The sequence below is a fragment of the Apus apus genome, chromosome 1, assembly GCF_020740795.1.
Source record: "Apus apus isolate bApuApu2 chromosome 1, bApuApu2.pri.cur, whole genome shotgun sequence".
NCBI classification, from domain to species: Eukaryota; Metazoa; Chordata; class Aves; order Apodiformes; family Apodidae; genus Apus; species Apus apus.
In genome coordinates, this window is record NC_067282.1 from 122,911,122 (window position 1) to 122,932,261 (window position 21,140).

At 39.4% G+C, this 21,140-nt stretch overlaps 1 protein-coding gene across 2 annotated transcripts in view; it reads left to right on the forward strand.

Annotated features, from left to right (window-relative positions):
- The window catches only part of ATP10A (ATPase phospholipid transporting 10A (putative)), a 116,782-nt gene that overhangs the window by 56,448 nt on the left and 39,194 nt on the right, over nucleotides 1-21,140 (forward strand). For both annotated transcript variants that reach the window (XM_051608599.1, XM_051608600.1), the window contains exons 3-6: nucleotides 10,838-10,923; nucleotides 17,061-17,167; nucleotides 17,273-17,404; nucleotides 19,793-19,926. In XM_051608599.1, the coding sequence (XP_051464559.1) occupies nucleotides 10,838-10,923; nucleotides 17,061-17,167; nucleotides 17,273-17,404; nucleotides 19,793-19,926 (459 nt within the window). The remainder of the gene's footprint in view (nucleotides 1-10,837; nucleotides 10,924-17,060; nucleotides 17,168-17,272; nucleotides 17,405-19,792; nucleotides 19,927-21,140) is intronic.

Genomic DNA, 21,140 nt, shown 5'->3' on the forward strand with positions numbered 1-21,140 from the left:
GAGCAGAGTAGAGGGGTAGAATTACCTCTCCTGAGCTGCTGGCCACAATTCTCATAATGCAGCCCAGGATATGATTGATTTTCTGGGCTACAAGCACACATTACTGGCACATAAGGCCTTCTCTGCAAGGCTGCTTGCAGTCCATTCACCCCCCAGTCTGTACTAATATTGGAGATTGTCCCAACCCAGGTGCAGGACCTTGCACTTGGCTTCGTTGAACTTAAAGAAGTTCACATGGGTCCACACTTTAGGCCAGTCAGGGTTTCTCTGGATAGCATCCCTTCCCTCAATCCTATCAGCTGCACCACTCATCTTAATGTGATCTGCAGACTTGCTGTGGGTGCATACAATCCCACTATCTATGTCATTGGTGAAGATTTTAAATAGTGTTTGTCCCAGTTTAGGCCCTTGAGGGACACCACTTATTACTGGTTTCCACTTGGACATCAAGCCATTAACTCTTTGGACTTGGGGCCATCCAGCCAATTCCTTATCCATGTAACAGTGCATCGATCAAACCCATATTTATTGGCAAGAATGTTGTGGAGAAACATCTCAAAGGTTCTTTCAGAAGTCCAGGTAGATGACCTCTGCCCAGAGGAGAAACCAGCTGGTGAGGGGAAGCTACTTAAGAGTAATAGACTCTGCTGTTCTGTTCTGCTCCAATTCAACATGACATTATTAATGTATGTTTTAACTTCACACTGAAGTGAACAAAGCATATGGATTACTGAAGACACCATCATCCAGGAACTTTGGAACCATTGTGCGTGCCTGAAGCATGAGGCTGGCTTGCTGAATAGGGAAGCAAACTTCAATCCCTACCCCAATGATATGTTTGTCCTCATCAGCTCACTTCCCAGCTCTGCTGTCCAGTTTTTGCAACTGGCAAGGTCATTGTGAATTTCTTTTCATAAGATCTTTGTAATCAGCTGGTGTCTGAAAAAAAGCCTTTGACTCCCTGGAGCTTTTGAAAAGGTGTTTTTCACTTTGCTACTGCAGCCTTTATGCTGATTGAAGAAGAATTCATTCAGTAAAACAGATAGTAGATGAGAATAGACAGACCAGAGAAGGAAGCTCTTACTCCAGGTGTTCTGCAGCCGTCCCGACTTCCCCCACGTACTGTGCATGCCAACCACAGCCCTCCTGCCCTCAGACTGGCTGTTAATCTTCCCAGTCACCCCTCCACCCTCTCTGCAGGGCTGTGAGGGAAGTACGGAAGCAGCAGGCATTAAGGAGGGAAGATGCACTCCCAATTCTGTGTTTGCCTTAGCAGCAAGTAGTAGGGCAGGTGGTGAATGTTGGTAAAAGATACAATATACTGGCATACCAGTGCCCAGCTTGGGGAGTTTTTATGTGGTTATAGAGCTGCCTTGTCCTGGAGACACTTGTGGAAAGGCCAGCAAACCTGTGATAGTGCTGATATAAATGCTGCCCTGTAGTAGCTGGAATAAAAGGTGTCTTTTCATTAGAACTGCTTCTTTCCCTCTGCACTCTCCTGCAGCTGGAAGGGGCTAAAGTTTCTCAGTTCGTTTTGTGGTTGCTATATGTTACAGTTCTCCCTCGCATCCTAGAAATGGTTGTTAAACATAATGCCTTGTAAGGTAAGGCTGCCTTTACCCAAATTCCCTGTCTTCGGGTTGAGATGGGCTCATCAAACTTTTGGTGTGTTTAACTGTCCCCTGACAGTACAGCCGCTACTGTTAGGTTTTACCATTCATAAGGAAAAGCTTTCATTGCCAGCAGCTTTCTCTCCTGACAGGACTCTGGTGTTCTGGTTTATATTTGTGAAATGATGTAAGAGAGGTGCTTGGCATTTCCCTCTTCTTGCTGAAGGGTCTTAGTCCTTCCCATTCCCATTTCTTCTGGCAGAATTTCATCCCACAGGAGGTCAGACTGGCCAGCAGCCTAGACTAGAGCAGGAGTAGGCCAAGGTATATTTGGAAGCTGACCTAAGATGTTGCGCTACTAAATTAAAAGGACTGTGCAGTGCTGCTGCAACTAACAAAGTGAAATTTTCTTCCAGCAGTTATGAAATGCAGGAGAAAGAGTGCTAGAAATCTCTCCAGAAGGGGAAAAAGCACTGGAGAGTGGGGAGACTTACCTCTTACCAAGCCTGTGAGCATGAAGTAAAAAGCCTTTAGAGGAGCACTGGGGTTGTACGCACTTTTGCAAGCCATTGATAGGCTTGGTCTGTGGTTTAGTTGAAGCCCTGAGCTAATGCTGAGGTTAATTCTCACAGATCATGAAACCATTAATTTATTTCAGTGAGTGACTTTTGGGACAGACAGATACCGCTTTCTTAGTTGTCCAGCTCTGGGCCCATATTTCAGCTTTGGCGTACTTAGTTCCCTGATTGCTCATCAGCACTAATGATAGTTGGTGAACTGGTTCATTCACACCACTGGAATTTTCAGTGTATTGCTAAGACTGGCCATCATCCCAAGGGGCATTACAACTTGCACATGTGTATTTTCAGCATTGTTGACATTTTTTAGGTACTTTTGTCCTATGATTGGCTAACAGCAGGCTCTTCAGATGGCTGTCATAAAATTCTTGAGGTCTTCCTAGGCATTGCAAATAATGTGTTTTGTTTCCTGCAGGCTGAATATTGTACTGTTCTCTTGTATAATTTTTTACAAAGGGGAAATCTTTTACTTAGGTCAGCCAGAGGAAGGTCAGCCCCCTAACAAGTATTTGGCTTGCTCAGCTGTTCCTATGTTTCTGAATACTGAACATCTCTGTTCCATTTAAACAAACAGTACTGAAAAAATCCAATTATAGTAGTAGCTGTCAGGGTGGAAAACAAAGCTATTAAATTCTGATGTACAGCTGGATCTGTTTAGTTCCAACATAGCATAGATCAGACTGTTTCTTCATTTTCTTGTGAATTAGAGGCACAGATAAATTCTGCCAGAGAGACTAATGCAGTTTAGACATTAAAACATTTCACTCCTTTAGTATATAAACAGTCTGCATGCTTTGAATACGTAAAATCAATCTGTAATTCCAGTTGCACATTAATAAAAGGTCAGATTAATTTTATATCATAAATGCAGGTACTCCTAAATAAACCAATAATAGGATGGACCAATGCATTAGGGGGATGTGTTCTTAGTGCACCTAAAAGCTTTTAAACTGGAAAGCTACTTTTCTGGCTAAGGCAGATTTTTGTCTATTTAATATTTCCTTTGAGTTGACCCCATGACTTCATTTCTCCCTTTTCATTTCCTCCAGACGTAGGCGCCAAAACAAATCCCAGACCCCTCACCCAGAAATTATACTGTAGGGAGAGGTCTGGGTAAGATCCCCAGCCCAGCCAGTAAACACAATGTGATAAGTGGGTAACTGTCACTGTCACCCAAGGGCATCCTGAGGAACTCATGCTGTCCTATTGGAGGGAAGAACTGGTTTCTGCAGCAGTAAAGTAGGGCAGATGAATAAAGGAAAACATTTTAATAACTATGCAATATTAATGTCACTATTGGGCCATTAAATCACCCGTACAACAAGCATTTAATGAAGGGAAATATGTTGCTTGAACACTGTGTAATTGTCAAACTAACTCATTTGGCAGAGCAGCATGTTTTGCTTCTTGAGCTATGACAGTTTCGTGAGATTGCCAGCAGAGTTAGAAAGGCTGGCATTTTTCTGTAGAGATTCGGAGTGATCTTACAGCTGAAGCTCCAAAGTCATGTTGGAGAGAGCTAAATGCAGCCTCCTTTTTTTTGTGACAGATCTCTATACTTTCCTTAATCCATCTACTTGTTGGTTTCCCACTCTGTAAAAGAGGCATTCTAACATTTTCCTCTTCTTTATACTTTGTCTTTTTAGGATATAAGTTTTTCAGAGGGGGATACATCAATAATCACCTGAGAGATAAGGTACAGGGGTTTCTTTTAAAGGAAATATTAAGTAAAACTCCTTCCCATTATGTTTTCTTCTCCTCTGTACACTTGTCCTTCCCCCAGAGAAAAAGCCCAATTATTGCAGACCTAAGTTATTGTTTTAAATGGAACTCTTTTATCATGTTTAGTAGGTAGAGCATTGTTAAAGCCTGCTCATAAAACCCTCAACATCTGCAATTCTACCGTCATTCAAAACTCAGCTTTGAAGAAAGCAATATGCAGCATATTTTTGCTATCTAAGTCTGCTTCCATAAGGAAGCCTTTCTTAGAGTAAAAATGAATTTCCCTAAGTTTTAAGAAATTGAAAGAAGTGGGATTTATGGATAGGGTGTTAAACATATTCCTAGCAAGAACACTTCTGAAAAAGTGAAATACATTCCGTGGAACCCCATAGTAAGTAAAATACCTAATATAAGTATCACTGTGTGTCCTTTTGACAAGTTTCAACCTTTCAGAAATACTTATGAGTTGCTAAAAAGTCAGCACTTTGTCAGAGGAAGGCATTGAACGGTGGCTGTGGTGGGTAAAATGAAACTGTGAAGTCAGGTATTTGAGGAAAGTCAGTTCTTATTATTGAATTAAATCCCTTCTTTTTTTTCTTTCTCATTTTTTTTTCTTTTTTTCATTTTGATATGACATAATATGGCAGAAGAGTGAAGGAAGCAATGGTCTTCACTCCTCTGATGTATCATTTCATACTGCAGAAACTTTCAAGACCTGTTGTTAAAATGCTTTTGGAAAGAAAGAATTCTTACCACTGGAGTGAAGTGGATAAAATTAAAGTCATGGAAGGCTTCTGAATGTAGGGTATCAATAACCACAATATGGGGAAATCCATTAATATTTACATGCATTCGTGATTGACCAAAAAATGTGCTTCTTTCTTTCCAAATCTGTCAGATTGTATGGGAAGAAATGATTGAAACCTCTGTTTCACATCTGTCAAGACCTTGTCATGACTGACCCACAGAAAGGGAATTGTGTTGTGCCACGATGATCACAGCAACAGATTCCTGGTGTTTGACTAGGCCATGCAGCATCGGACAAGGCATGCCACCAGTTTTACCTTCTCATCCCTGGTGTGCAGGCCTGTGGTCATTCAGTTTTTTAGACAGCACTTGTCAACCATCCAGCCATTCCCTACATTCTCCAGAGCAAAGGCAACCAGTCATATTTGTGGTTTTACTCTTGGAAGTGACTTGCATCCTATTGCCCATGTGCAGGCAGTACAGCTTGGGAGCCCTTTTGTAAAGTAACACTGCTATGATACCATGATGGTGATGAGAAATTCAAACTCAATAGAAGAAACAACATCCATCTGAAAGACTAGCTTTTGAAGCATATTGGAGCCTGTATGATGATGCTAATATGCGGCGATTGAGAGATGGGACGCAGCTTGATGCAAGCAAAATGTCGTTTATTTTATACACAGGCTGCCTTTTATACACATTTTCACTGTCCACACGAATCCTGTTCCTGTTTCATTCGTTCCCTTAACCTGTTCACACGCCAGTCATGCTCTCAGCATAACTCCACATAGGCTGCCTTTGTCAAAATGCTACTTTTTTAGCTAAGTGCAAGTTTCCTTATCTAAACGCAGGCTTAGCACATTCCTCTGCTAACATAGCCTTAGTTAGATTTACTGTGGCTTCTTACTATCTGCTTCCCAGGGTCAGTGCTTTTCCACTTCACTTAGCTGCGTTCTATTCCCATGGTTTACGACCTACAAGGGACAGAATATCTCCTCCCATTAATTGATCAGTGCTCTGACTTTTGCTCCCCAGATTTTCTCCTTCACTTATATATCCATGCTTACTGTGTCAAAAAAGTATCTAACAATATCTAACATTTGGAAAAGAATGAAGGTACTAATTTTTCAGGGCCTGCAAGTGCTAAGATAGTGTGCACTATCACAGAATCATATAATTGTTTTGGTGGGAGAAGATCTTTAAAATCATCAAGTCCAACCATTAACCCAGCACTGCCATGTCCACCACTGAACTACTTCCCTAAGCACCACATCTACATGTCTTTTAAATACCTCAAGGGATGGTCTCCACCACTTTGCTGGACAGGCTGTTCCAGTGCTTGACAACCCTTTCAGTAAATATTTTTTTCCTAATATCCAACAGAAACCTTCCCTGGTGCAACTTGAGGCCACTTGTCATGTCGCTTGTTACTTGGGAGAAGCAGCCAACCCCTACCTCACTACAGCCTCCTTTCAGGCAGTTGTAGAGAGCAGTAAGGTCTCCCCTCAGACTCCCTCTCTCCACATTAAATAACCCCAGTTCTCTCAGACAGTCCTCATATGACTGTTTCTCTAGACCCTCCACCAACTTCATTTCCCTTCATTGAAAATGCTCCAGAATCTCAACGTCCTTCTTGTAGTAAGGGCCCCAAAACTGAACACAGTGTTAGAGGTGCAACCTCACCAGTGCTGAGTACAGGGAGACAATCCCTTCCCTACTCCTTCTGGCCACACTATTTCTATTGTAAACCAGAGTGCTGCTGGCCTTCTTGACCACCAGAGGAATTTTCATTTGTCCAATTTGCTGAAAAGAAAGCGAAACAAGGATTCAGATCCTGTTTCAGCTTCATAGAAGCCAAATCTCTGCATATCTTGACTCCTAAAAATATGATCTCTCTCTCATACTGTAGCTCTTTCAAAGAGAATTTGACATTGATTGTCCTGGAGAGAGAGAGAGGACAAGTGGGAATGTGATTGTGTACAGCCTTAGAGTGTCAATGCAGGAGTCAAAACTTAGAGTTATGTTGGCTATTTCTTTTATTTCTCTTAAAGTGCTTGATTTTTCTTAGACCTTTACATACATAGTGCTAATACTGGCTTTTTTCAAAGTCAGCACTCACTGAAACTAGTGTCATCATCCCTGGCCCTTTTAGATTTATTTTTTCTCCAGGTGACCTTCATGTGTCCTTTCAAGCATGGTTTTTCTGTGACGTCTTAACAATGACTGGTCTGTACTCTGATTAAGCACTACCTAGAAGCCTTAAGTGTGAGCAAGATATTTTGCCTTGCTTACTTTTTACAGGGACTGATTCTTAGAATTAGTGATGTTAATTAAAATTTACATTGTAGCAAAGGAAGAACAGGTTGTGTAGCACAAAAATCTGTCTGACATAAAGAGAATTTAGCCCTGGCCTTTGCCATCCAACAGTTTTATGAAATACTCTAGGGAACTTATTTGCAAGTGGTAAATAATCTCTATCAGGTTTGCATCAACCAGAAAGTTGTTCAGATCAGCAGTGCACAAGGCACAAACCTGGGAGACACACAGAGGTGCCATATAATAAACATAATACCATTATATACCTTCAGAAAAGAAAAAAATGCCTCCAGCTCCTTTTTTGTGAGTGACCTGGTCTTGTTGATGTGCACTGGGAGCACCATGAAAGCACCAAATAAATCAAGTTTTTAGAGAAATCTGGCACTGGAAAACCTCAATTCGGATTGCAGTCTGTCTAGGCGTAGAGCTTTTCATTCCTCCTGAGGCTGGGACAGCTTCAACACTCAGCAGTTCCATATGTGACAAGTAAGGTGCTGAAAATCAGGAGTATGAAGATAACTGCTGCATGGAAGTCTGAGGAAGTTCTATTTTTTACTGTATTTTAATCTTGTTTTCTGTGTCATGGTAGTGTTGCAGAAATTCGGTGTAAGAGAAATATTAAAGCTAGTGGTGATTAATTTAATTTTTTGTGGGACTTTTACCCAGAAAACTGCACAAATCATGACTTGTCACTGTAAAAACAACACTTTCGGCTTTAACTTCTGTCTAGCTGTAGCTTCTCTCAGATGCTAATACATGAGAACATCATAACCACTTATGTTTCATTTGCTGCTAAAGTGTGGATATCAGCATAAAAAGGAGCATAATTTTGATCGTTGTGAAATCTTCTTTATAACCACTGAAAGTAGTCACACACAGGCAGTGTTTCATGTATTTGTTCATTCACTGACCAAAAGACATTTTCACATCAAAATTGTGTCATCAGTGTGTACATACCCAGCCATTTTACAGGGAAAAGATGGAGCTATTTGATTTATTATTAAAACCAAAGAGCTTTTGCCATAAATCAGAATTCAGGAGCTCTGTTTCCTTACGTAAACTACTATTCTAATTGGATTTTTTCTCTTCCCAGATATTATCTGATTGAAGACTGTAATCACATATTTCAAGTTAATTGTAACAGAACATAAATACACAGACGGTTAGATTTAATGATAAAGGACTTTTAGTTCCAAAACTGAGTCATAAATGAAAATAATCCAACAAACAGAGGAGGGAGAAAGACTGTGTTGCATGGTCATGATGGGGAAGCTGGGTAGGTTTAGTCCTCTCTGAACTTGACAATATCTTTCTTTTTTTGTAAAGTCTTTAGCTCTAGACTTTAAGTAGATTTTTTTTCTTATTAGTTGTAAAGTGACTGGTTTTGCTGGCAGGCTTTCTTTGCAGAAAGGGATTCACTGTGAAAACTTCCAATTGCTTCAGAAGTTACTGCTTCTGTCCAGCACTGAAACTGTGCTCCATCTGCTGAGTTCAGCAGCCAGCGAAATCCTGCATTTGATTACATTGGGTTTTGTTGTTAGATGTCTCTAGGATTCCCTCAGGGGCATTCATCAAAGATGTTAAGATTTATTTCTTTTCTTTTTTTAAGACCATTGAATGAAAATTTGTGCTCAATTAACTGTACTATGTATAGTACGTTATAATAAAAAGACAAGAAATGTTTCCCTTTCCAGTCTGTTCTTTTCCTTCCTATTTACAAATGCAATTTAAGCTACAGTGGTGACACTTCTTTAACACAGTACCTAGACAGACAGACAGTATATTATTGGAACACCTTGAGCAATACTTGTAGATTATTTTTCCTGCACTTCGTTGGGTTCTTTCTGCCAAAGAGCATTCTGGGGCAAGAAGGGAAAAGAAGATGATGTTCTGGGGCAGCAGAGCAGCTGTTACATAGACAACACAGGCTTTCCCAGCACAGCAAGTTTTCATGTGACTTGGGACTTCACCTTCTCCAAGAAGCTCAGGTATAGCCAGCTGCCAAGTAGCACTGGTTGCTGGTATAGTGTTTCTGTAACGTGAACCTTTGCCTGCTGGAGGCAAGGACAGAGGCAGAATGTACAATTTATGATCTGTAGTAAGACATTTCAGATGTCAAGGCCTGAAAGCTTTATGATGTCTGTGCTCACCAGTGATTCCTTTCTTGTGACCTCTGGGTCTGTGCCTGTCTGAAGTGAGCAGCTGAGGAGCAAGGGTCAAAGGGGCTGAACTTGTGGCTTTACAGTATCTATTCCATTCAACAGCCTAATGATTTCTTAGGTGCCTCTGTAAATTTAGATACTTCCGAGCATATCCAGGGTCAAACTTCATTCACCTAGAGAAATTTAAAGCTCATCAGGAGAAGTACCTAATGAGCTTCAATACCAACTGTATTCAGTGCTGAGATCATCTGGATTTCTTGCTAAGGTACTTGCCTGCCAACTTTGACATTGTCTAGGGAGTCTGATTCTTATCATAACAATCATCTTCTTTGCTCAGAGCAGTCCTTTTTTTTTACTCCTTTGTTTTTCCCCTCCTTGTTTGCAAGATGAATCCTGCATATAAAATCAATTCTTTCTCCAGTGGGCTGTAGCTGTCTGTAAGTGACAGCCCATCTTCATGGTTCTCTTTATCATCTCTTGTTTCTTCAAAATTCAGGAAAGGTTTCCAAAAGTGTCAGGCTTGAGTGGTTTGAATTGTCTCCTGTATACTGTAAGTCTGTCTCTCTTCCAGGTGTAACTGGTAGAAAAATGAAGGAGGGCATTGATGGTGTTGCTGACATATCCTCTGATTTCTTTAATCCCTGATTTAAAATCTAGTTTCTTTCACCTCATCTGAGTAGAGAAAATGCCAAAAATACAGAGACACCTGTGTGTTTCAGAGAAGCTGGCAATATGATTGTGTCTGTCCATTGGTTACTGATTCTCAGTCAGCTGTTCCCACAGTGGGTTCTGAAAAGTAGTGGTTAGAGTCCACAGCTGCTCAGCAAAACCGTTATAAAACATAACATTTGCAGTGTTACCACTGTTGAAGGCTTAATAATATGGTGGTTCTTTCATTCAAGTGGTGTGCAAAGCAGTTTTCTAAAGGTAGCCCTCACTGGTGGAAACAAACAGCCCTCTCAGCAGTACCAGGACTTGGTATCTCTGATTTCACTGCCTAGTTTGTTTGCTCTGGCAAAGAAGGGAGAATGTTGATTTTTATTTAACAAAATCAAGTAATCATGCTGTGATAGGATGTTTTTCCTTAGACACAACAAGGTGCTGACTACAGGTAAACACATAGTCAGCAAAAATAGCAGCTTCAGACTAATGAGCTGGAGAATCAAGAAGGTTTTTAACTGTTAATTAGGAAAAAGTTATTCTGCTGTATGTGTGTAATTTACTGTAGTAAATTAATTTATCTGTGTTGGCATAAAGCAACTAAGAATTCTTGCTCATATTTCTAAAGCTTATCTTAACTTTTTCATAATTGGCAGTATATTGATTTAGGTTGTCCTAGATTTTCAGTAATATCACTGAATGTGAAGTATAGTGATACTATTGAATATTTTGATCCTTCCCAAATAAATCTCATTTTTCCACTCCAGACCAAATTGGTATCTTTTGTCTAATGCTTTAAAAAACTGCCCTTTTTTGACTTGCAGAGCAAAAAAGTCATCCTTGTAAAGCAGATTTTGGAAGGCATCTAAAGAATTTTGGTGCCCAGGTCCCTTTGATTTTCAGTGCCAGTGGTCAGTGTCATTAATTTGATGGCCTTTGAAAAAACTGCCCTTTGATATATTATGAAAGCTAGCAAAGAAAGCTATTTTGGCTATAATTTGCAAGTCTTTGCCCTAAGTAATTAATATTTTTATTATTCCAGGACTCAGAATTTGACCCCTTGAAGTTCACCAGTGTCATTGAATGTGAGAAGCCAAACAATGACTTAAGTAGGTTTCGAGGTTACATGTGAGTATTTAATATAATATCCTTCAGTATACACTCCCATTCTTAAATATGGAACAAAATAAATGCTGGTTTGTTTGGGGCTGTGTTCTATGAGTTGCATCATCAACGCACCTACATAGGGCTGCATATCTAAGGCTTTTTCAGAGGATGCTCACGTCAGGGTGAGATGGTAGCCTGAGTTTTCCATTCCTTAGGATGGATTTAGTTGTTGGCTTTGATCAGTTTACACTCCAGAAATGAATATATGAAGCAGTGCAGTTAGAAGTACTGTTCCCTCCATGGATCAAAAAAGCCCATCTAGAAATGGGAGGAAATAGAAAATCAGTCCACGACAGCCAACAAACAAACAGTCTGTTGTACACTTCTTTTATGAAGATGGGCCTGTTTGGCGTTTCTTCTAGTAGAAGTGTCATGGAGGAAAATCAGAAGGCAAACCTGATCTTTCTCCAGCCATGGAAATATTCCTTTCCTCTCATTCAGACGAAATAAAACAGTTGGTTCATGGGACATGTACATTGACATGCAGAACCAGCTATGGCCCCTTGACTTAATTCTAAACAAACAGAACTCCATTAATAGGGTGCTCATGTCTGACCATTCAGTACTGCTCAGAAGAAAATGTTTTAGTAGGTGCAAAGCACTTTGCTTCTAATATAGCCAGGACTGTGGTGTGTAGGCTTGCCAATAGTAGTGACTTTAGGAGATGCATTTTTGCATCTGTTATTTTTCTACAGCCTTTAACCACATGGGGAGCAAAGAGTCCTGGATATTTATTTTTTTTCTAGGTTTTCATGAAGAGAGTTAAACATACTAATTCTATTCAGAATACAATTATTTATTACCAATATTGACTAGGAGTGATAAGCATTGAATTGCTTAAATGGCACAAGGTAAGTTGCTGGTGCTTGGGGAGTTTTTTATTGTGATGCTATTTACCACCTCAGTTACTACTCTCAGATGTCACAGATTGTGCTGTCAACTGGTATAAATCAGGATAGCTTTTTTGAAACTGCATCAAGTTGTAGTGTGGGAAAAAGTGTTCCTTTATTTAGCAGCACAAAGCCCTACAGTTCATTTAAAGATAAAAGTTTAGTATTAAACTTTACTGCATGAGGGTGTGTAACTGTCTACCTTAATGGTGAGCCTGATCTACTGCAGAAGTGACATTCCCAGATATGGAAGCTGAAAGTTTGGCAGCTTTTATGGCACACTTCATGTGTGTGAATCTTAGTCCCCAAAAGCAGAGGTTGAATACTGTAGAAAATATGCATAAATTTGTCTTTCATTATATATTAACTTATGTACTCCACGTGAAAATTGTCTGTAGCATGTAAGTTACAAAACTGAATTATGTAGCAGAAAACATGGTAGTACCTTTTGGAAGACTGTTGTTCAATATTTATTCTATTTAATCTTCTTTATATTTTAATGTTTCATGAAATATGTGAGTCTGTTTCGACACAGCAAAAAGCCAAGATACCAATTTTGAAACTGGCAGAAAGTAACAGGTGATTTCCAGGTCTCATCAGTTATGCTGCAAGAGATTTACAACTAAAGGACTGCGGGGTATTTGAAGTAAAGAGTGGGGACCAACCCCTCAATCAATAAACTCTCAAGCTCCTAATTTATTTAGGAGGAAGGCTCTTTTCCCCCACATTTTAGATTTCCCTCATTGGTATAATGAAATCATGGGTCTGTTTCAAATTGAACATTAACAAGATGAATCGTAATTAGCACATCTGAATTGAAACATGTCATTGCCATGTCAAACTCAGATCTTAACTCTTATTCAAAATATTAACAGTAGTAAGTGCTTAAAAGAAAGGCTCAGATAGCTCCCAGCTGGTAATAGCTCAACTGAGAAGAAGTGTTACTGATACACTTAACTAGAGATGCTATGAAACAGTAGACTTTCAAGATACCTGTTTGTAAAAGCTGTCAAAGTTTGCTTTAAGTTTTGACTACTTAGTAGGTTTCCAGTTTTGCATAAGACTGTTTTTTTCTGTTTGAAACATGAAGAACTCATTTGGTTCTGATGTCTGTGCTGACATAGTGTTTGGGGAATAGAAATACTTGTGTGTTGTAAACATGTAAAAATTACGTTCCCCACAGTTACTGTGAAATGTGATCACTATAGGTAATCAATGGAGCACAGGCAGGCCAGAGGAAAAAGAGGCATGATAGTAAAAAATCACAAAAGTGCTGTAAAATGCATTGAGGTGGGCCTGGCCCTATCCTTTATCTGCCAAAGTGTAGCATACCCTTTACTACTTAGGACTTTTTCAGTTACATCAACACAATCTGCAGTGGACACACTCTGGGTGTGCAGATGGACAGGCAAACTATCAGTGCTATTCAGGTGCTTGATTTAATACTGTTTTGCAGTTTCTGTATCCTCTGATATCCCAATAGTCTTTCCTTTCTTTTTTTTTTCCTTTAAGAAGTCTTCTGTGTAAGAGGAATAGAATAAAACCTAACATGCCACCAATCTGTATTGGTCTAACTAGGTTATGTACAGCATCCACAGTAAACATTTAAAAATCCCATGTCAGGTGCCAAAAATAACAAAATTGGCTTTAAAATCTTTTTTTCTAGTTTTTTGTATGTATGTGGGCAAAGAAAAAGGAGAAGTTGGCATATATGGGCAAGGGAAAAGAAGAAGTAGTAGTTGGCTCTTCAGTTTTCTATGAAAGGGAAAATTTATTTTATTAGACAATAACAGAAAGCCTCTTCTGATCATGAAAAAGTAACTGTAGCAGGAGTTACAATGATATGAATACATGTGTATTTTTCAGTTTTAAAGCTTGTGATAAGATAGCAAAACCAAACTAATATAAAATCATGTTGCAATTTTTGAAAGAAAAAAATATTGATATATCTATACAGATACAGTGGTGTCTCTTTAATGTGCTATAGTGACACTGCATCTCCTGGAAAAAAAAACAAACAACCCTAGGCTACATTTCATTGAAGTTCAGAGTCAGGTGGATTCTGACTGATGATGAGCAGTGAAGACTGTTTTAAGATTGTTGAATATTTTCTTTGGGAGTGTCAAGCCTTGGAAAGTAATTCCAGCTTTACCATTTGCTTTGTAAGACACTTGAGAAACCAGAGAGTGCAATGAAATTCTCCCTTTTGAATACAGTTTTGATAGGTCACCATGTTACTTAATGCCAGTAAACACGTAACAAGGAAGTATATAATAGAAAGCTGAAGGGAGTTACCATCCGACTTATTTTGGTGTTTCTGTATTAAACTGGGAGGCTTGTTTCTACACACTTTCAGAATGCTGTGGCAGAGTAATAGCTAACTGTATCTGGTACAGCCATTTCTCCTAATGTGTGTATTTTAGATGTTGAGATTCTGCATATTTGTGGTGTCATCCATATGAGAGATTGCGGAGAAAAAGCATTGCACCTACACTTGCCAGTGCATTTCCACGTGGGCTGGCCTTCACATTCCAGGCATCTGAGTCTCAGGACAGAGAAATGTTTCTCTCTGACAGAGAGGAGTTTCCTTCTTGCCCCCAGAGTTATACTGGCCTGAATCCAGAACAAGGGAAAACAGGCTGTTCAACCTCTGTAACAAGCTTAAGGTTCAGAACTCTGCAGGGCTAGAAATGTGATCTAAGCCATCTCTCAACCAGGACATAAAGTTGTAGCCTTGGCAGGTTTGTTATCAAAGTGAGCAGTTGTATCTAATTCTAGTTCTCATTAATTTTTAATCCAGACCTTTATGTCTGTAATTTTTTCATCCTTTTATCATCAGTGCTCAGTTGCCTTCTATGTAAGTTCTGTTAGTGAATCACTGGGAGTGAGTGCAGACAAGAAGGAAACGCAGTTTCTTCCAGCCCCTGACAGCTTCTTTCTCCCAGATTTTTATTTCATCTGTGTTTTCTAAAGGTCTGGAGAGCAAAACGTAAGTTGATTGACCTCATGTGGATATACAAAAGTAAGAAGCGGTGCCAAACACTTGTAAGGGTGAGTTGTGGAGGGAAGGCTCAGTAGGCTAGTGTAGAATTCAGCCTTAAAACGCAGAGGAATGGCAAAAGCCTGGTATAGTGTAATTTCTACAGTATAGAATCATTAAGAAATTACTTCTCATAGTTTAAGCCCAGTCAAATTTGGGTAGGTGTCCAGCTGGCAATGCTTACACCTGTTGGCAAGAGGGCTGTTGGACAATCCCCAGTTTTTGAAATTTCTTTGGCAAGAGGTGAGGCAATGGGTTAAGTTTTCTGAAGAGGACAGAGCAAACTGTTGTTGTATCTGAGGGTGGCCAGGAGGATGGGCTGAGCGGGGGAACTTCTCTCCTGATGAAAAAAAAGAAACACCCTTCATTTTTGTATCAGAATCACACACTTGATGTTACCTACTTTTTTTGTCTCCATTTGTTTCTGGTCTCTATGTTGTCACTGCTGTAGCTACCCCAGCTGCCAAACCCACCACTTGTTCTCCATCCTTACAGTGAAAAGCTAAGCATGCCTGTTAAAACACTAATGCTTTTTATTTATATTTTTGAGCAGGTCTATACTGAACTAAAAAGGACTGTATATATGTGTGTATATACGTGTATGTATGAATGTATGTCTGTATTATTTATGGGTATATGCTACTCACTAAGCATCAACTAGAGTCTACATAGCACAACCAACGTAAGAGCATAATCTGCAAGAAGTCCTGTTAGGCTGGGAAAGAGTACAAAGGATTCACCAGTATGAACCTTTTCTTATTGCAAATCTCAGGATATTTGATACAGTTCTTGAGGCCTGAGATCCTAGAAGCATGTGCTAAAGTTAGAATTTTGATCCTCTTTTAGGAAAAGGTTCTAACAATCAGAGAAAAGCGTGAAGATACAAATGAGGTGTGAAGGCTTAGAAAATAGGGAGCAATTAAAAATAACTACCTTTTTCTAAAAGGCACAATTTTAAGGCAGTTTAGGGATTTCAAGGGACACAGGATTTTAAATGCTCAAATTCAGGTAGCCATAAAAGTCGACATTGCAGCAGCACAATATTAATTGTAGTATAGCACATACACTTTTCCAGGACTTCTTTTGAACTCTCAGCATTTACTAGTTTTTTGTTGCATTCTGTTTTTTAAACTTTGGAAGTGTGATGGGTTTGTTACTCTGAAAGTGAACGCAGAACATTTAATGCTTCAGACTTTGCTTTCATCTTCTTTGAGGCATTGGGATACTGTGATTTATTGAATTAATATTTTTTTCATTTAGAAGAGGTTTGAAATTATTACTTGGGTTGTCTTCTTTGCCTAATAATTAATTCTAATACTTTTTTAAAATTGTTATTATTGTTTAGCATTTCCCGGTAACTGTTATTTCTCATAAGGCTGTTTTATGTATTTCTCCTCAGCTGGAATTTGAGCCAGTCCATATGCAGTGGACAATATGTTGTAGTGGAAATGTTACTTTGTTCCATTCTTCTCATGTGTTTTGGTTCTAGTCAATATGAATCATCAGAGCTCAGGCCATTTCATCTTTCTTAAGCAGTCAGTGAGATAATTCTGAAAGGAATTTCTTCTGTTCTCACTGATGAACACATGGAATTTTTTGCCTTTCTTTTTCACTGAAGGGAAGTGTATTATCCCTGGCACATCTTCCTTAGTGTCCCTGCTTCTGAAGCACAGTCCTTTCCCAGTTGCACCGTATTTCTTTCTAGGATTTCTTTGAAAGAACGTGTGAATGGTGAGTTAAATCATGTGCACAACACAGCTGCTCCTCAGGTGGACTGGATTAACTGTAATTGTGCAGTTAATTTGCACATGCACAGTAAGTCCAGTGTATTTTCAAAGCATTAGATAATCTACACACATGCTGTAGATTTGGCCTGCATTATCTGTAGTGAGCATTTGTCCAGTACATTTGTATATCCAACAGCAACTGCTCCAGCTGGGCTGCTGCATGGCTGGGATTCTTGGGTAGGTATTCTCAGTTTTCAAAGTCTGGCAGAGAATCTTCCCAGGAGGAAGATCTAAGGAAATATTTCACAATCAGGAGGAAAAAAAACCACTTCTTAAACTTTGAAGATGTTTCCTGGGCTTGCTATATTATGGAGTAGTATGATGTAACAAACTTAATGTTTTGACATGCTGTGCTTTGTTCTGTCTTTAAATTTTCTGCAGTGTACATAAAAATGGCAAAAAAGATGGACTGTTCAAAGAAAATCTTTTGTTACGTGGATGTACCATTAGAAATACTGAAGAGGTTGCAGGAATAGTAATCTATGCAGGTAAAAGCTGGTTTGCTGTCTGATGAGGCATACCACCTTTTTATAATTTCCTTAAAACAGCAACAAAAATCTAAATAACATCATTTGATGTAATTGCTTCTGCAGGGCATGAGACCAAAGCTTTGTTAAATAATAACGGACCCCGTTACAAACGCAGTAAGCTTGAAAGACAGATGAATGCTGATGTCCTTTGGTGTGTCCTCATACTTCTAATCATGTGTCTGTTTTCTGCCATTGGTAAGTGCTCTTTCAAAGTAGAAACTTAAGTGTCAGACTCTCTTAGGATTCATGCACTTAGCTTTATGAAAAACATAGGTATCTGCCAAAACATCAGATCCATGAAGCTGCCTCCATACTTTCTAATTTTTGTCATTTTTTTCTTCTTTGAAATCAAGATGTCTTGATACATAAGCTGATCTAAATATCTTCTTAGAATCAATCAAATATATGCTATTAGTACCAGAGATCTAAAAGCTTAAATGCTACTATCCTTGATAGCATTCAAAAAAGTCAAGTCCAAAATAGGTTTATATCTAGTCCCCTCAAAGGTACAGGTGGTAGAGTGTAGCATGTCTTTAATCAGTCAACAAAGTAATTTATGAATAGAGAATAAACATGATTAGAACAGTGCTAATCCCCAGTACTATTTATTAAATCAAAGTTACAGCATACAACATTGACACACTGACCCTAAGGCTGCAGCTTTAACATAGGAGGAAATAAACAAACATCTCAATATGCATAAATCCAAGTAGAAGACTCTCTAGACTTCATGGAGTGTTTAAGGAAATGATGAGGTTCAGGTTAATACTCTTCAGGTTGTTTTTCTATTCACTTGTAAGAAGGAGCTGTGTGTTACCTTTGGCACCCAAAATGATTCTTTATGTATGGCATGTATTTTCTACATCCTTAATGTTTATGTGTTCTGTCATGTTTGTGTGTGAGTCATACTACATAAACACCAGCATGTTTCCTAGCCACCATGGTGTAGTTCAACAACAATCTTATGCCATTTATTACATCTCTCTGTGCCTTTTTCCAGGTATTGTTAAATGCTGCTTAAAGATTTGTTTTTCCACCTGTGTATCAGCCAGCATGTTTATTTCCACTGTGTTCAGGACACTCTTTTGTAGTGCCTCAGTGCTGCCGAGCACAGTCCTCAGGGCTGAAGTGCCACGGGAGGCTTAATTGCAGGTAGACCCTGCCTGCAGCTGTCCCCTCTGCCACTGCATCCGAGGTGTTGCCCCCAGAGCAGCAGCAGGGATGTGCTCTGCAGTGGCTTCAGTTCAGCTGCAACTCTTGACATGCATAAATATGAAGGGGAGGAGGTGGCACACAGTAGGCGACACATATGCCTTCCCTTCTGCCACTTCTGCTACAAGGATAGACACTACCAGCAGAGGGCCAGAGCTAACTGTGAGAGGTGGCAACAGCCAAAAGCAGCTGGAGAGAAATTTGTTTGAGCCCTTGGAAACCAGAGGTGCCTGCTGCTCCAACACGTGCAAAGCTGTGTTCTCTAAGAGTCAGGCAGCTTTTGTACTTCAGTTGAAAAAGAAAAAGTGGAAGTATAACACCTAACTAATTATTTTGAAAATCTGAGTCAGGAAATTTATAAAACAAGTCTTAACGTAGATTGTCCTCAATGTGGGGCTTGCAAGTTTTGCTCTCAGGAATAAAAATGTAGACATGGCCTGGTTTCACTGGGATAGAATCATAGGCCAGCCATGGAAGGCACACCATTAGTATCCCAGAGTCCACTGGGAACCTAAGTCATAGAATCGCAGAATGGTTTGGTTTGGAAGGGACCTTAAAGATCATCTAGTGCCAACCCCCCTGCCATGGACAGGGACACCTCCCACTAGACCAGCTTCCTCCAAGCCCCATCCGACCTGGCCTTAAACATTTCTGGGGAGGGGACATCCACAACTTCTCAGGGCAGCCTATTCCAGTGTCTCACCACCCTCACAGGAAATAATTTATTCCTTGTACCTAATCTAAATCTACCCTCTTTAAGTTTGAAAACATTAGCCATTGTCCTAGCACTACATGCCCTACTAAAAAGTCCCTCCCCAGTAAGGCTTAGAATTTCTTCTGCTCTTAGTTCCTCAGCATCCATGCTCTTGACTCTGCTGATATTGTTATTTCATTAGTTCTGTAGAAATGGTGGGTACGATTCACAGTAAGATTGAAGTCTCTTCTGACATTATCCGGCTAAAACATGTGTAGTGATAGCTGGCTAGTGATACACCTAGTGCAGTCATTTGAGTTCTTTTCTTTTAACACATCAACTATCGCTGAAGTGAATCAGTTTGTTATATAGTCTGGATTTCTCTGTGGATCACAGAAAGAGCCTGAACTGCCAGTTTAGACTGGCCAGCCCATTTGGATACAGTTATGTGAAACAACTTGCATGCAGTCTTCAAGGCCAGACAAACCCCTTTCTCAAACTCCAGATCCCAAGGCAAAAAACACTCATGGTTTTGTGGCCCTATTTAAAAGTCATGCAAGGTAGTTGAAAAGAAATATCACTTTCCCATGTAACTCAAGTCTAAGAACAAATTCGTATTACAAGCATTTTTTTCTTGGAGGTAATTTGCACTTTTCTGTCTTTCAACTCTTCTGCAGGTCATGGGCTATGGGTATGGCAATATGATGAGAAGAAGAAACCAATTTTTGATGTCCCGGGGCCTGATGGCAAATATTTGTCTCCTGTTTTAGCTTCCGTGTATTTATTTCTGACAGTGATCATCGTTTTCCAGGTAATCAAGTTGTACGTGCTGTCACATCTGTTCATAGTTTGCTGTAATAAAGCTATAAATGTGCAGTATGTGTAGTACCCCTTCTACCACTAAGGCATGTAAGAAGACAATCAAGCACTAAAACATGTATTTAGTCACATTGACATTAAATTTTAACTATAGGGGTTGTGAGATTATATAACCAAACAGCTAAATTGAATAATAGACGTCATCTACCCAGTAGTAAAAAAGATGATAAATGAACTGATACACATAGTAAGTTGTCAGATCTCCCTTGGCATGGGAGAAGAAAATAATCTGAGAACCTTCCCCAAGTTTTTTTATTTTAAACTAGTTAGGAAGAGATAGGATGCAGTGGGCCTTGCTGTGAGAAAATGAGCTTCATGCTTTCTATCCACCCTCTGTGGAACACCTCATAGACTGTGCATGCCACTTTCAGTGCAGTGTCCTGGTATGACCATAGGTTGTGTACTTTTTTAACTGCTTTTCAAAGTTATGGCTCTTAAAATCTCCGTATCTCAGCTAGATAACAAACTCTGGTAAAAATATCCTGAATGGTGAAGGTGATGATAAGTTAGGAGAAGTAATTGAGACTCATGTCACTGGGACATGGGAAGGTATGCCAAGTGGGACACTAGAGGAGGTTACTTTACTAGAGGCATCAAAAGCTTTTTAAAAGGGAATGAGAAAGCATGAGTTAAATTACATTTTGCCTAAAGGTATTGGGTTATAATATTTGTTGAAAAATTCACCACAGAGTTATTTAAACACCAGCATTTACTTGTAGGTTTTGTTAAAATAACCATATTTGCCAATTATATACGTGCTGTATGTCCCTTATGCCTAATTCAATCAGCTAAATAGTGTGTGCAGTCAGGAATTTCTGTCCTAAAATACATCTGTAGGGAAAAACTCAGGGAAAAATTATTTCATGGATTTTTGACAATTCTCAACAGCCAAAATTATTGTTCCTGTGAAGAGGTTTACACTTTTTTTTTTTTTTTTTTATTCCTTCAAAGTGATTGAAATCAGTCTGTTATTTATGCAGAATACATTTATCCCATTCTTTCACATATACAGGATTTTCAGTGTATTTGTCTGCTTGGGATTATTTGTTTCTTGGTTTTTTTAGTCACCCACGTTTTACTTCTCTCCAGGTTTTGGTAATCACACTTCAAGATACAATAAGGCACTTCAGCTCTGCAATTCAGCTT